Genomic DNA, 16,272 nt, shown 5'->3' on the forward strand with positions numbered 1-16,272 from the left:
AATGGCAATGCTGACAGACTGCAATGCAATATTGGTTCTGTGTGATACCTCTTATTAGCTTTATTAACAGGATCACTGTGCCTCTCTTTAAAGGAGAGTTGACCATCTTTAAAATCCATTCTCTCATCTATTATTAGCTTGTTACATTACATGTTTTTCACTAGCGAAAACACGCACACGCACACACTCTCTCTAAGGGATCAACAGCAAATGTCTTTTTTTTTTCGATAAAGAATGAACTCACTCATGAAAACTGCTGAATAATGTTTTGTTAACATATTGAATTCCACACCACTGCTTCAGAGTTTTTGGTAACCATTGAGCTCCTCAAACCCACTGCCTTCCACACTGCAGCCCAGCGCTTTCTTTATCTAACCACTGAGCTCCTCAAACCCACTGCCTTCCACACTGCAGCCCAGCGCTTTCTTTATCTAACCACTGAGCTCCTCAAACCCACTGCCTTCCACACTGCAGCCCAGCGCTTTCTTTATCTAACCACTGAGCTCCTCAAACCCACTGCCTTCCACACTGCAGCCCAGCGCTTTCTTTATCTAACCACTGAGCTCCTCAAACCCACTGCCTTCCACACTGCAGCCCAGCGCTTTCTTTATCTAACCACTGAGCTCCTCAACCCCCACTGCCTTCCACACTGCAGCCCAGCGCTTTCTTTATCTAATCACTGAGCTCCGATCGCAACTTGCAGCAGTGGGTGGTTGATAATTAAAATCTTCAAGCTCGTCGGAAATATCACTGTGAGCGGCGCATGAGGCTGGGAGACTTGGGGTTTTGATACAGAATCTATATCTACTATATTGAAATAGACTGCATCTATATGTACTATATTGAAATAGATTGCATCTATATTCACGGATTTTCAAAGCACGGCTATTTTTCTGCCCGATCTCTCTGCGCTTGTACAGGTCAAACTCACCGCTGCTCCGGTGCTGTGGACTTGCTATCCCTTCGCCAGTGTGGTAAGAAAATATCATGGTTTTGAATTGGTTTGAGTAAGAGCCGGTGGACTTATTGAGAGTCTTCTTGCCCACGTGATGATCAGAAGGCGATATCGGAGGTGAGGTGAAAGTAATAATAATAATAATAATAATAAATATTTTTTTAATATTAATGTCATACTAGGATATAGAATTACATACTGAGTAAAGGAACTGCAATTACTTACCCTGATATAGAGCACAGCAGATTTTGAGGGAGGACAGTGTGGAAATGAAGAGGACTTTGGACAGAGGGAAGGAGACATCACTTCTTCACACAGAGAGGGGTGAGGGGATGGAAGGGGCTGTCTGGTCATGTTGCTGAAGGAGTCTCTTCTTCACACAGAGAGGGGTGAGGGGATGGAAGGGGCTGTCTGGTCATGTTGCTGAAGGAGTCTCTTCTTCACACAGAGAGGGGTGAGGGGATGGAAGGGGCTGTCTGGTCATGTTGCTGAAGGAGACTCTTCTTCACAGAGAGGGGGTGAGGGGATGGAAGGGGCTGTCTGGTCATGTTGCTGAAGGAGACTCTTCACACAGAGAGGGGTGAAGGGGATGGAAGGGGCTGTCTGGTCATGTTGCTGAAGGAGACTCTTCACACAGAGAGGGGTGAGGGGATGAAAAGGGCTGTCTGGTCATGTTGCTGAAGGAGTCTCTTCTTCACACAGAGAGGGGTGAGGGGATGGAAGGCGCTGTCTGGTCATGTTTCTGAAGGAGACTCTTCTTCACACAGAGAGGGGTGAGGGGGTTCCTAAATTCAACGCAGAGGAGCAACAACTCTTAAAATCAAATGCGCCCCTCCACTATTCTCAAACAGGTTCCAATCGGCGCCAGTTCCGAAAGTGAAAGGCAGAGGGCGCCGTTTTGACTTTTTTTTTTTTCAATAAACGATCAGATATCGAAGAGCAGATCTGAGGTATCGATCTGGGTCAATGCGGTGCCCCGGTGGCGTGCCGACCGGACCCGCTTAAATCAATGGAATAACCCTTTCTTTCATGTTTACAAATTTGTGTTTTATTTTGAATAATTTTTCTCATGACAAAGCTGGTAACCAAAAATAAATAAAGACAAGACATTAAAACACACAAACTGTGTTCAATACAAAATAATACAGCAGGTGAAATTCAACAATGCAAGTTTAACGCTGTAGAAAATGCTTCCTAGGATTTATATATATAATGCTATATATCTATATATATATCATATAATCATTATATATATCTATATATATATATTATGAATTAGATGATTAAATACCGGTGTTCACGACAGTTCAACAGCGTCGTCCGCCTCCCCCTGCTGCGCTGTTCCTGACGCACTTTATTTTACGGCAGCTAGTAAAAGTCATGGCGAAAACAAGTGCGTTTGTTTTGCTTTGGAACATTTTTTAAAAAAAATCCTCCGCTTCCAGGAAATATCGACGACTCACTTGTTGTTTCTTTTTTTCTCCTTTCCCACCGCAGAGCAAAGAAAGGCGAAGCGGCTGGCCCTGCACAATCGCAAGACGGTAAGCTCCCGGCGTCTCTGATGAAATAATATACCCGCTCCTTGCGCTCCGGAACTGGGTTTTTTCGAGTCGCCGCGCCGTGTCGAACGCCGGAACTCCGGCCGCTGTAGTTTTTGTAGGAGATTCTAGCGTTGGGATTAACGGGCGGCGGACTACAACTTCCGGGCGTGCGTTTGACGTTTTCTTCCTTCCACACGTGGGGGAGAGACGGAGACTGGCACGAAATACACGAAAGCTGATTGAAATAAAACGAAATCAAACCAATATATATATATATATATATATATATATATATATATATATATATATATATATATATATATAGTAATTCATATATATCATATATTATATATTAGTAATTCAGTTTTCAAGTACCGAGCACTCCGATTGTAAATCATGAAACGTGCCACACTCGTGCAAGTGTTATTCTAGTATTTGATCGATTACAGTTCTGTTTAGCATTTATTTGTCATTCGATCATGATTCTTGTGTTTTCAGCGACCCCCCTGTTGCTTTGAAAATAAAGATATCTAAAGGCTTAATCGCCTGCAATAAGCCCAAGGAAATATATATTTAAACATTGTAGATTTTTAAGGAGAAAAGACTGTGCAGCTTAAAGAGCGCAGCTCAGTCAGTGCTGTGGTGGCTCAGTGGATACGTGATTGGGGTTGTAAACAAAATGGATGTGGGTTCAAATCTGGCTAGGGGATGGTAGTTTCTAGGAGGCTGTATGGTCCAGTGGTTAAAGAAACAGGCTTGTAACCAGGAGGTTCAAATCCCAGCTCAGCCCCTGACTCGCTGTGTGGGACCCTGAGCGAGTCACTGAACCTCCCTGTGCTGCGTCTTTGGGGTGAGACGTTGTGAGTGACTTTGCAGCTGATGCTCTCTGAGTCAGCTTGGATAAAGGCGTCTGCTACATAAACAACTAATAATTGTATTTTAACATATTATTATTATTATTAGACTTCCAAGCAAGGCTGTGAAGCCTATTGTTATTTTTAAAGTGTATTTTAAATATTTTCTTATCCTCAGCTCCAAACCCTCATCCAGTTTGCGAAGCAGAAGTTGCTGTGATAAACTTTAACGTCAAAACGGTTACAACAAATCCTATCGAAACGCGCCCCTGGCAACGAACTGCTGCTGTTTGAAAACCGTTTGCCCAACAAACTCCAAACTTGGCAGTTATCGTCCCATGGGATACATATGTGTGAAAATGGTGACAATATTTTAAATGCAATGTATTTTACACGGAGTAAGTACAAATAATAACATTTACTAGCATACAGTATCAGCTACAGTGAGGTCAGGATGACAGTGAGTTATATTTTCGATGACACAGTACTTCCAGGCTTGTGCATTAGCAGAGGCTCCAACGAAGTGGTTCTGAGGTCGTGGGGGGGGTGGGCAGGGCAGGGTCATGTGACCCTGCCTGTTCTGGTGTTTAAAGTTGGGGGGGGGGTGCATTTCTCTGCAGGGGAAAGACGGGGAGAAACCGACGAAGAGAGAAACGGGGGTCCCCAATATCCGACACTTCAAGGAGTGCGCCCAGAGGCAGGCGGAGCTGAGGAAGAAGAGGGTGAGCAATGAGGAGTGGGGAGGATGAGAGGGGTGAGTGGGGAGACTGTGGGGGATGAGAGGGTGATGGGGGAGAGGGAAGATGAGGGTGAAGAGGGAGCAGGGAGTGAGGGGGAAGAGGCTGGGGGAGGGTGATGGAGAGTGCAGGGTGAGGAGTGAGAGGGAGAGAGGGGGTGAGGTGGGAGAGACTGGGGAAGAGGGAGGGTGGGTGTGGGTGTGGGTGTGGGTGTGGGTGAGGGGGAAGGCTGATGGGAGTTGGGGAGTGCTGTTCAATAGGAGTCTGATTCCCATCCCTGTGTGGCTGTGTTGCTAACCCCTTTGTTGCCGCCCAGGTCGAGGAGATGCAGGAGAAGCAGAGAGCCTCGCGCGAGAGGGAGGTGATGAAACGGCGCAGTCTGGAGAGCTTCCAAAAAGACGCACAGAAACGCCAGCGGGAATTCGAGCACAAGGTCCGTTTCGGCCGCGCTGTCGCACTCAGTGAACGGATGCGATTGTTTATAGATCGTTGTTATGTGTCGCATTATGATTGAGTTTTATTTTTTGTTTGTTTTTGTTGTGTGTGTGTGTGTCCCCCCCGGTCGATCGATATCAGGAGACAGAGCTGAGAAGTTTGGAAAAGAATGTCAACTTTGAAAACGAAACCTCCAGGAAAGCTTACTACAAGGAGTTTAAAAAGGTCAGTGGCAGGATTTGGAAGGAGTTATGATTGCTTATTCTCACAGTAAAAGCACAGCGAAGTGTAATACAGCACAGAGACAGCATGGTAAAGCACATAGAGGTCTGGTAAAGCATAGGGAAGCATTGTAAAGCACAGAGAGGTCTGGTAAAGCATAGGGAAGCATTGTAAAGCACAGAGAGGTCTGGTAAAGCATAGGGAAGCATTGTAAAGCACAGAGAGGTCTGGTAAAGCATAGGGAAGCATTGTAAAGCACAGAGAGGTCTGGTAAAGCATAGGGAAGCATTGTAAAGCACAGAGAGGTCTGGTAAAGCATAGGGAAGCATTGTAAAGCACAGAGAGGTCTGGTAAAGCACAGGGAAGCATTGTAAAGCACAGAGAGGTCTGGTAAAGCATAGGGAAGCATTGTAAAGCACAGAGAGGTCTGGTAAAGCATAGGGAAGCATTGTAAAGCACAGAGAGGTCTGATAAAGCATAGGGAAGCATTGTAAAGCACAGAGAGGTCTGGTAAAGCATAGGGAAGCATTGTAAAGCACAGAGAGGTCTGGTAAAGCATAGGGAAGCACTCTAAAGCACAGATAGGTCTGGTAAAACAGGGGAGCATTGTAAAGCACAGATAGGTCTGGTAAAGCATAGGGAAGCATTGTAAAGCACAGAGAGGTCTGGTAAAGCATAGGGAAGCATTGTAAAGCACAGAGAGGTCTGGTAAAGCATAGGGAAGCATTGTAAAGCACAGATAGGTCTGGTAAAGCATATTAATAGCATTGTAACCGTGGCTGCTAGTTTGAGGCTGGGATGTGATTGGCTGCTAGGTGTCAATGCGGTGTTGTGATTGGCGCTGCTCTCCCCTCAGGTGGTGGAGTCTGCGGACGTAATCTTGGAGGTGCTTGATGCCCGGGACCCGCTGGGCTGCCGCTGCCCACAAGTGGAGCAGGCAGTGGTGCAGAGTGGGACCAGTAAGAGAATCGTACTGGTGCTGAACAAGATAGGTGAGGAGAGAGAAAGAGGACGAGACAGCATGCCATATATATATATATATATAATATATATATATATATATATATATATATATATATATATATATATATATATATATATATATATATATATATATATATATATATATATATAGATATATATATATTATATAGATAGATATAAAGAGAGAGAGTAATTTTAAGAGCAGTACAATGTTTTGACCTTTTTTAAATAAAAAAAGTTCATGCCTTTTCTTTACAAACTCACACTAGCCCTGCTGCTGCTGCACCCAGTCCTGGGGTTCAGAGCTCCCTGCAGTGAAGTCTATTATTATTATTAATATTGAAATGATCAGGAGGCAGGAGTTTGAGCAGGGTTAGAAACTCACACTAGCCCTGCTGCTGCTGCTGCTGCACCCAGTCCTGGGGTTCAGAACTCCCCTCAATGAAGACTATTATTATTATTGTTATTATTATTATTATTGAAATGATCAGCAGCCAGGAGTTTGACAATTACCTCCACACCACTGCTTCGTTGTTCCCGGCTGACCCCTTCCTCCCTCCTCTCCTCTCTCCTCTCCTCCCTCCTCTCTCCTCTCTTTCAGATCTGGTCTCCAAAGACATTGTTGAGAAGTGGTTGAAGTACCTTCGTAACGAATTCCCCACCGTGGCGTTCAAAGCTTCGACGCAGCAGCAGAGCAGAAACCTGGTGAGGCTGTGACTAGATAACGTCAAGAAAAAAGCAAAACCAAAAAAAATCAGTTTTCCTATCCTAGCAATGGAAAGGGTACTACAGAGCAGCCTTGTCCAGTCTGGATTTTACTACAGGCTTGATCAGGCCCCAGGTGAGTCTAGGCAACAAGCTCAGGTGTGTCTTGCTAAACTAAAACCAGGAATCTGATCAGAAGTCTGATGCCTATGCTGTTGTCAGTGTTGCCTGTGTTGAACGTATGAGAGGCATGGCGCTTGCTGATTCTCTCTCCGGTTTCTCTGGTTCCAGCAACGCAGTCGTGTGCCGGTGTCTCAGGCCAGCGCAGAGCTGCTGGAGAGCAGCGCCTGCGTGGGAGCCGAGTGTCTGATGAAGCTGCTGGGCAACTACTGCAGGAATCTGGACATCAAGACTGCCATCACTGTGGGGGTAGTGGGTGAGTCAGTCAGCATCTCCCGCAGGGTGTTCCTGTGTTATACGGGAGAGTGTGGCTCACAGGAACTCGGAGAGGTTATATAAAAAAAAAAAAAAATCTGAGTCGTCCAATCCTGGAGACCTGAGCAACACAAATTTTGAAATCTATAAAAATGACAGCACTTGTAAAGCACAGAGAGGCCTGGTAAAGCATAGGGAAGCATTGTAAAGCACAGAGAGGTCTGGTAAAGCATAGGGAAGCATTGTAAAGCACAGAGAGGTCTGGTAAACCATAGGGAAGCATTGTAAAGCACAGAGAGGGATGGTAAAGCATAGTGAAGCATTGTAAAGCAGAGAGAGGTCTGGTAAAGCATAGGGAAGCATTGTAAAGCACAGAGAGGTCTAGTAAAGCATAGGGAAGCATTGTAAAGCACAGAGAGGTCTGGTAAAGCATAGGGAAGCATTGTAAAGCACAGAGAGGTCTGGTAAAGCATAGGGAAGCATTGTAAAGCACAGAGAGGTCTGGTAAAGCATAGGGAAGCATTGTAAAGCACAGAGAGGTCTGGTAAAGCACAGGGAAGCATTGTAAAGCACAGAGAGGTCTGGTAAAGCATAGGGAAGCATTGTAAAGCACAGAGAGGGATGGTAAAGCATAGGGAAGCATTGTAAAGCACAGAGAGGTCTGGTAAAGCATAGGGAAGCATTGTAAAGCACAGAGAGGTCTGGTAAAGCATAGGGAAGCATTGTAAAGCACAGAGAGGTCTGGTAAAGCATAGGGAAGCATTGTAAAGCACAGAGAGGTCTGGTAAAGCATAGGGAAGCATTGTAAAGCACAGAGAGGTCTGGTAAAGCATAGGGAAGCATTGTAAAGCACAGAGAGGTCTGGTAAAGCATAGGGAAGCATTGTAAAGCACAGAGAGGTCTGGTAAAGCATAGGGAAGCATTGTAAAGCACAGAGAGGTCTGGTAAAGCATAGGGAAGCATTGTAAAGCACAGAGAGGTCTGGTAAAGCATAGGGAAGCATTGTAAAGCACAGAGAGGTCTGGTAAAGCATAGGGAAGCATTGTAAAGCACAGAGAGGTCTGGTAAAGCACAGGGAAGCATTGTAAAGCACAGAGAGGTCTGGTAAAGGATAAGGAAGCATTGTAAAGCACAGAGGGGTCTGGTAAAACATAGGGAAGCATTGTAAAGCACAGAGAGGGATGGTAAAGCATAGGGAAGCATTGTAAAGCACAGAGAGGTGATGGTAAAGCATAGTGAAGCATTGTAAAGCAGAGACAGGTCACTCTTTCTACCTCTTCCTCCTCCCAGGTTTCCCCAACGTGGGAAAGAGCAGTTTGATAAACAGCCTGAAGAGGGCGCGGGCGTGCAACGTCGGAGCTACGCCGGGAGTCACCAAGTAAGAAAGAAGTTGGCGCAGAAGTGAACGTGTCAGAGCGGGCTTGCTAGTGTGTGTGAGAGACAGCGGGTCGTACTTACCTGGGTGCAGGAGAGGAAGGTGGCTCGGAGGATCGGTAGACGCACGCTGAACCTCAGATCTCCTCGGCAGCTGTGCGGGGAGACAAAATAATTGAGCAGTCTAAATTTATATATATTATATTTTATTATAATATATATAAGTATGCTACATATATATATATATATATATATATATATATATATATATATATATATATATATATACTTATCACTGTTATAACACATTTATTTTTTAAAAAAAGTCAGGTATATAAATGACGGACATTGACGAAATCGATCGTTCATCCTTGCCCACGACACGCTGGAGTGACTGAAGCTCTTAATCACCTAATTAGTGAGACAGTTGATTGGACGCTGGATACGGAGTGATTTCAGCTGCTGAATTGCAAGCTTGAATAAAAGCAATAAAGAAAATCACAGAAAAAAACACAAATATGCCACGTCTATCAAGAGAGCAGCGCCTTCGTGCAATCGGCATGTTGGAGGCTGGACTAGGGCAGCGTACTGTGGCTCGCAGTCTTGGGTGCTCACAGCCAGCGATTTCAAACCTGGCAAGACGGTATAACCAGACACACTCTGTCAATGACAGGCCACGGGGGAGACCAAGAGTCACCTGCCCGAGATGGACAGATCATTCTGCAGCATATTTGTGATGTCCATTGATAATCAGCACAATAAATAGTCACTGCACCTGTTCTGAAACAGAGCTCGTCATTTTTCAATCACAGCTAGTGAAATTTATCCAAATATACATGACACGTTTCTTTTGATACTCAGTGTGTGTTGTGTGTGTGTATATATGTATATATATATATATTTATAGTCAACTGGACAAATTAACTCAGGGCTGGAAATCAGACTCCCACTGCACAGCAGTGTGATCCAGTCCTGGTTTCACTGTGAGTTTAATAATAAGACACTCGCTGCACAGCGGTTTGATCCAGTCCTGGTATCACTGGGAGTTTAATAATCAGACACACCTGAGCTTGTTACCTAAACACATTGGGGCTGATCAAGCTGGTAGTAAAACCTGGAATGGATGACAGCGCTGTGCAGTGGGAGTCTGATTCCCGTCCCCCTCTCCAGGTGTCTGCAGCAGGTCCACCTGGACAAGCACATCAAGCTGCTGGACTGCCCGGGCATCGTCATGGCAACCTCCAGCTCAGACGCGGCGCTCATCCTGAGGAACTGTGTGAAGATCGAGCAGCTGCTTGACCCCGTGACCCCTGTGGAGGCCATCTTGAAAAGATGCAACAAACAGCAGGTGAGCAGGTTCTCTCTGTGTCTCTGTCTGTGTCTTTGTGTGTGTGCGTGTCTATATCTCTGTGTCACGATCTCTGTGTATCTCTCTCTCTGTGTATCTCTATCTCTGTGTATCTCTCTCTCTGTGTTTCAGATCATGCAGCACTATGGGGTCTCTGATTTCCGCACAGCGCTTGAGTTCCTGGCTCTCCTAGCGCGCCGACAGGGACGGTTGAAGAAGGGGGGGGTCCCCGACCACGACAAGGCAGCCAAGAGCGTGCTGCTGGACTGGACTGGGTGAGTCCACGCAGCCACGGCAATCCACAACCGCCCACGAACCAGCGGCTACACTTGCAGTAACTCCTCCTGCTTCATAGAATACAATGAAAGCTGCTGAATAATGTTCCCTTGTTAACATATTGAATCACACACCCTTTATATAGAATGAACTCACTCAGCTTCATAGAGTCCAATGAAAGCTGCTGAATAATGTTCCCTTGTTAACGTTTCTCTATCTCTCTCTCTCTCTCTCTCTCTCTCTCTCTTTCTCAGGGGCAGGATCAGCTATTTCACGCACCCCCCTGAGACTCACAGCCTCTCTACCCACGTGAGCGCGGAGATCGTCACGGAGATGGGCAAGGCCTTCGATCTGGAGCAGCTGGAGCAGGACACCCAGGAAGTACTCGCAGGTCTGGGGGTGGGAGGGTGTCCTAGAAAAAACAAACAAAAAAACACAAAAAACTTCACACTCTAAAATTTCAGCTTCACCTCATGTTGTTGCTCAATGTTTATAAACTTTGAAAATTTAAAACTTCCTGAGAGAGACTTCCTAGTGGAAAAGCTTGCTGTTGAATTTGTGAAGTTTCTTTCAGTGTTTCTGCTGAAGACAGAGACAGGTTACTAAGATAACAGAAGTTTTGCTGTCTTTGTGTTTTACCGCGATCTGATTTTTTGTTTCTCTCAGAGTTCACGTCTCCCGTCGCTTCGAACGGAATCTTAATGGAGTCCGCGGGACTGACCAGCGGAGGAGCTGGGGAGCAACCTACAGAACAGGAACTGGAGGGGGCGTCGCAAGAAGAGGAGGAGCTACAGGACACAGGAGAAGAGGAGGAGCTGCAAGCAATGGAGAAAGATAAAGATCTGGAGGTAGCAAATATATTGTTATATCCTGGAGTACCGGCACAGATTACAACGACAGCAAATGATTTTCAGCCGGGCTAGAGGGTGGAGATTGCCCACGTTTCCTCACCCAGTCCCCTTCCTTACTAAACACCCTGGTGTCCCTCAACAGAAAATCGTCTCCTCTTTGTAAAATATGCAAGACTTTTAACCTGCAAGACTTGCTGCAGGTTAAAATCCTGAGTATTTTGTACAAAAAGGAAACCATTTTTACCCCGGTTTTCTCCCCAGTTTAGTGTACCCAATTATTATCTGTATCCTCGGTTCACTGCTCGCATCCCCCCCCCCCCCCCCCCCCCCCCCCCCCCCGCTGACTCGGGGAGCAGAGGCTGGAGCATGCGTCCTCCGAAATGTGCTCCTGCCAATCTGTCACTTTACACACTGCAGATCCACAGCGAGGCCGCCAGACCTGTAGCGCTTGAGACAACACAGATCTGGAGGCTCAGAACAGTTCAGAACCACAGGCGCCCTATCAGCCACAGGGGGGTGCTGGTGCGCGGTGAACCGTGGTTTCCCCTGCCGACCTAAGCCCTCCCTACCCGAGTGAGGTTATCCGCTAACAAACTCCCCGTCTGCAGCTGTGCTGCTTCCCTGGATGACAGGAGAACGTTTGCAGGTGGACCGTTCTACCTGTATGACATCAGATAGTTTGCAAACGTGTTTAAGTTCCCCTGCTCTTCGTATTGTTGTCGGTTCGGCGTTTTGCTAACCCTGTTCTCTTTGGTTTTTCTCCTCCTCCTCAGTTTGGTCAGATGACGGTGCAGATCAAGGAAGGCCGGTCCCAGAGGCAGAAGGATCCCGAGGGCGCAGCCAAACTCCCCAATCTGCGGGACATTCTGGGCATTGACCCCCTGCAGCAGGGTCAAGCTCTGCGGGCCGCTGGCAAGAAACGCAAGAAGCAGCAGAAGAGAGCAGGTGAGGGATAATGAGACTCCCACTGCAGAGCGGTGTGATCCAGTCCTGGTTTCACCAGGAGTTTAGCCCTTTGTGGTCCCAGGTCCCACATTACGATTTTTCCTTTCCAGTCCGGTGTCAGACCCTGTCCCACATCATCAAAAAGACGTCAAGCACAGGTCTCTAGTTGGAAAAAGCAGAGAAAACCTTTCATTGACTGAGTGAGACCGATAGGAGCTGAAAAAAAGGGCATATCTCATAGCCCCGTCCACTACAGAGATAACACAGACATGACAAAGGAGATAGCTGCTTCTGCATCCAGCGCTCAAAGAATATCACAGACATTTGCAGAGCTTTTTTTGAGATGTTATAGTAATAAAATAATGACTTGGATCGCATTATTGAGGAGTTTGATGATAAAACGAGTGATCAGGAGAGGATTTATCAGTATGCACGTCTATAAAGAGGTATGTGAAAAATACAGAGAACAAGGGGTGGGGCTTGGCTGGAGATGCAGTACTGAGTGTCCTTTTGCGATTCAGTTCCTTTTAAACCTGTTTTACTCTGGGGGGTGGGGGGGAGTTTTAAACAGCGCGTGTGAAAATAAACTGGACCCGACGCGCCTAACAAGCGCTGAATAAACGGACCGCAGAGGGTTAATAATCAGACACACCTGAGCTTGTTGCCTAGAGACAATGTGGGCTGATCAAGCTGGTAGTAAAACCCGGACTGGATGACACTGCGATGAGTCCTCCTGCTTTTACTCCTGTGATGTTAAAAAAAAATAATATTTTTTTTTTTTTCCTTTTCAGATAAAATTGCAACAAAGCTTTCTGACACTCTGACCTCGGCAATGAATTTCGAATTCTCTGACTGATCGCCTCCAGTGTTTTGGTTTTTTTTTGTGGGCGGAAATAATTTAACATGCCAGGATGGAAGTGAGACTCCCGTTGCAGAACAGGTTTGATCCATTCCTGGTTTTACAAGGAGTTTAATAAAAAAAGAGCTTGTTACCTACCTAAATCTGAGCTGGTAGTAAAACCTGGACTGGATGACACTGCCGAGAATAGGAGTCTGATTTCCTTCCTGGTAATACTCACGTTTGTGAATGGACTGCCAGAAAGCAACAGCTAGTCGATGTATAACAAGGAGTGCTTTTCCAGTTGGATGTTTTACTTTCTCTTGTGAAACGTGTCTGTTGTAATTAAAGATACTGTTTTCTCCTTACACCAGACTGCTCTCGTGGTCTTTCGAAACTCAAAAGAGCGCTTGTGACAGGACGGGCGTGTGCGGTGACGTCAGGCCAGAACACAGGACGAAAAGCAAGCACACGGTACTGCAGGCCAAAAAGACCTTGGTGCGCCGTTTATCAGACAAAAAGAAATCGAATATTTGTACAAAACAAAAAACACACACACTTGCACGCAGATTCAACAGAAACAAATCTCGAACACAAAATAAACGAAAGCCAGATCAGGCTGGGCATTCACCTTCACTGATCCTATCCTGTGTTTAGTTGCGTTTTCGCTGTCTCTCGCTCTCCACTTCCTCCTCTCAACACCCATCCAGAGTGCAGGGTTATATACCTTGGCCGAGGGGTTTAACTAGCTCATAATTATTCAGCCAAGATTAGACAAAAGGGCATTCAGAACAGAAATTAGGAGGCACTTTTTTACACAGAGAATCGTGAGGGTCTGGAACCAACTCCCCAGTAATGTTGTTGAAGCCGACACCCTGAGATCCTTCAAGAAGCTGCTTGATGAGATTCTGGGATCAATAAGCTACTAACAACCAAACGAGCAAGATGGGCAGAATGGCCTCCTGTCGTTTGTAAACTTTCTTATGTTCTTATCCCAGGTGCCTCACACAGGTGTAACAGGGCAGCAGAGGGTTACAATGCAAGATTAATATTTACAATACAGTGGAGTTTACACAGAGTAAGTGCAAATTAACAGTACTATAATACAATATGAACTAGGATGCTATGTATAATAATAACACTGCTAGAATCCAATATGAACTAGGATGCTGTGTATAATAATAACACTGCTAGAATGCAATATGAACTAGGATGCTGTGTATAATAATAACACTGCTAGAATACAATATGAACTAGGATGCTGTGTGTAATAATAACACTGCTAGAATACAATATGAACTAGGATGCTGTGTGTAATAATAACACTGCTAGAATACAATATGAACTAGGATGCTGTATATAATAACACTGCTAGGATACAGTATGAACTAGGATGCTGTGTATAATAATAACACTGCTAGAATACAATATGAACTAGGATGCTGTGTATAATAATAACACTGCTAGAATACAATATGAACTAGGATGCTGTGTATAATAATAACACTGCTAGAATACAATATGAACTAGGATGCTGTGTATAATAATAACACTGCTAGAATACAATATGAACTAGGATGCTGTGTATAATAATAACACTGCTAGAATACAATATGAACTAGGATGCTGTGTATAATAATAACACTGCTAGAATACAATATGAACTAGGATGCTGTGTATAATAATAACACTGCTAGAATACAATATGAACTAGGATGCTGTGTATAATAATAACACTGCTAGAATAATAACAATATGAACTAGGATGCTGTGTATAATAATAACACTGCTAGAATACAATATGAACTAGGATGCTGTGTATAATAATAACACTGCTAGAATACAATATGAACTAGGATGCTGTGTATAATAATAACACTGCTAGAATACAATATGAACTAGGATGCTGTGTATAATAATAACACTGCTAGAATACAATATGAACTAGGATGCTGTGTATAATAATAACACTGCTAGAATACAATATGAACTAGGATGCTGTGTATAATAATAACACTGCTAGAATCCAATATGAACTAGGATGCTGTGTATAATAATAACACTGCTAGAATACAATATGAACTAGGATGCTGTGTATAATAATAACACTGCTAGAATACAATATGAACTAGGATGCTGTGTATAATAATAACACTGCTAGAATACAATATGAACTAGGATGCTGTGTATAATAATAACACTGCTAGAATACAATATGAACTAGGATGCCGTGTATAATAATAAATACAATATGAACTAGAATACAATATGAACTAGGATGCTGTGTATAATAATAACACTGCTAGAATACAATATGAACTAGGATGCTGTGTATAATAATAACACTGCTAGAATACAATATGAACTAGGATGCTGTGTATAATAATAACACTGCTAGAATACAATATGAACTAGGATGCTGTGTATAATAATAACACTGCTAGAATACAATATGAACTAGGATGCTGTGTATAATAATAACACTGCTAGAATAACTAGGATGCTGTGTATATGAGAATCCAATATGAACTAGGATGCCGTGTATAATAATAACACTGCTAGAATACAATATGAACTAGGATGCTGTAGTATAATAATAACACTGCTAGAATACAATATGAACTAGGATGCTGTGTATAATAATAACACTGCTAGAATACAATATGAACTAGGATGCCGTGTATAATAATAACACTGCTAGAATACAATATGAACTAGGATGCTGTGTATAATAATAACACTGCTAGAATACAATATGAACTAGGATGCTGTGTATAATAATAACACTGCTAGAATACAATATGAACTAGGATGCTGTGTATAATAATAACACTGCTAGAATACAATATGAACTAGGATGCCGTGTATAATAATAACACTGCTAGAATACAATATGAACTAGGATGCTGTGTATAATAATAACACTGCTAGAATACAATATGAACTAGGATGCTGTGTATAATAATAACACTGCTAGAATACAATATGAACTAGGATGCTGTGTATAATAATAACACTGCTAGAATACAATATGAACTAGGATGCTGTGTATAATAATAACACTGCTAGAATACAATATGAACTAGGATGCTGTGTATAATAATAACACTGCTAGAATACAATATGAACTAGGATGCTGTGTATAATAATAACACTGCTAGAATACAATATGAACTAGGATGCCGTGTATAATAATAACACTGCTAGAATACAATATGAACTAGGATGCTGTGTATAATAATAACACTGCTAGAATCCACTATGAACTAGGATGCTTTGTATAACAATAACACTACTAGAATACAATATGAACTAGGATGCTGTGTATAATAATAACACTGCTAGAATACAATATGAACTAGGATGCTGTGTATAATAATAACACTGCTAGAATACAATATGAATTAGGATGCTGTATATAATAACACTGCTAGAATACAATATGAACTAGGATGCTGTGTATAATAATAACACTGCTAGAATACAATATGAACTAGGATGCTGTGTATAATAATAACACTGCTAGAATGCAATATGAACTAGGATGCTGTGTATAATAATAACACTGCTAGAATACAATATGAACTAGGATGCTGTGTATAATAATAACACTGCTAGAATACAATATGAACTAGGATGCTGTGTATAATAATAACACTGCTAGAATACAATATGAACTAGGATTCTATGTATAATAATAACACTGCTAGAATACAATATGAACTAGGATGCTGTGTATAATAATAACACTGCTAGAATGCAATATGAACTA

At 43.4% G+C, this 16,272-nt stretch overlaps 1 protein-coding gene across 2 annotated transcripts; it reads left to right on the forward strand.

Annotated features, from left to right (window-relative positions):
- Positions 1 to 2,286: 2,286 nt before the first annotated feature.
- gnl3l (guanine nucleotide binding protein-like 3 (nucleolar)-like) lies at positions 2,287 to 12,868 on the forward strand. Of its 2 annotated transcripts, XM_041274026.1 has the most exons (15): positions 2,287 to 2,348; positions 2,453 to 2,496; positions 3,971 to 4,072; positions 4,404 to 4,520; positions 4,664 to 4,747; positions 5,601 to 5,736; positions 6,330 to 6,433; positions 6,725 to 6,869; positions 8,159 to 8,246; positions 9,413 to 9,590; positions 9,723 to 9,865; positions 10,121 to 10,257; positions 10,533 to 10,714; positions 11,491 to 11,662; positions 12,454 to 12,868. In XM_041274026.1, exons 1-15 carry the CDS (start codon positions 2,336 to 2,338, stop codon positions 12,516 to 12,518), a joined length of 1,710 nt encoding a protein of 569 aa, XP_041129960.1. In that variant the 5' UTR covers positions 2,287 to 2,335; the 3' UTR covers positions 12,519 to 12,868. The 2 variants fall into 2 exon arrangements, with proteins under 2 accessions (XP_041129960.1, XP_041129961.1); XM_041274027.1 differs by lacking the exon at positions 4,664 to 4,747.
- Positions 12,869 to 16,272: the final 3,404 nt, after the last annotated feature.

This window comes from Polyodon spathula, chromosome 16, assembly GCF_017654505.1.
Source record: "Polyodon spathula isolate WHYD16114869_AA chromosome 16, ASM1765450v1, whole genome shotgun sequence".
Lineage (NCBI taxonomy): Eukaryota > Metazoa > Chordata > Actinopteri > Acipenseriformes > Polyodontidae > Polyodon > Polyodon spathula.

Excerpts from the sequence above, each read along its gene's own strand:
- gnl3l (XM_041274026.1), top strand. Across the intron at positions 9,866-10,120 it reads GTGCTGCTGGACTGGACTGG|GGGCAGGATCAGCTATTTCA; the intron begins GTGAGTCCACGC and ends TCTCTTTCTCAG. Across the intron at positions 10,258-10,532 it reads CACCCAGGAAGTACTCGCAG|AGTTCACGTCTCCCGTCGCT; the intron begins GTCTGGGGGTGG and ends TGTTTCTCTCAG.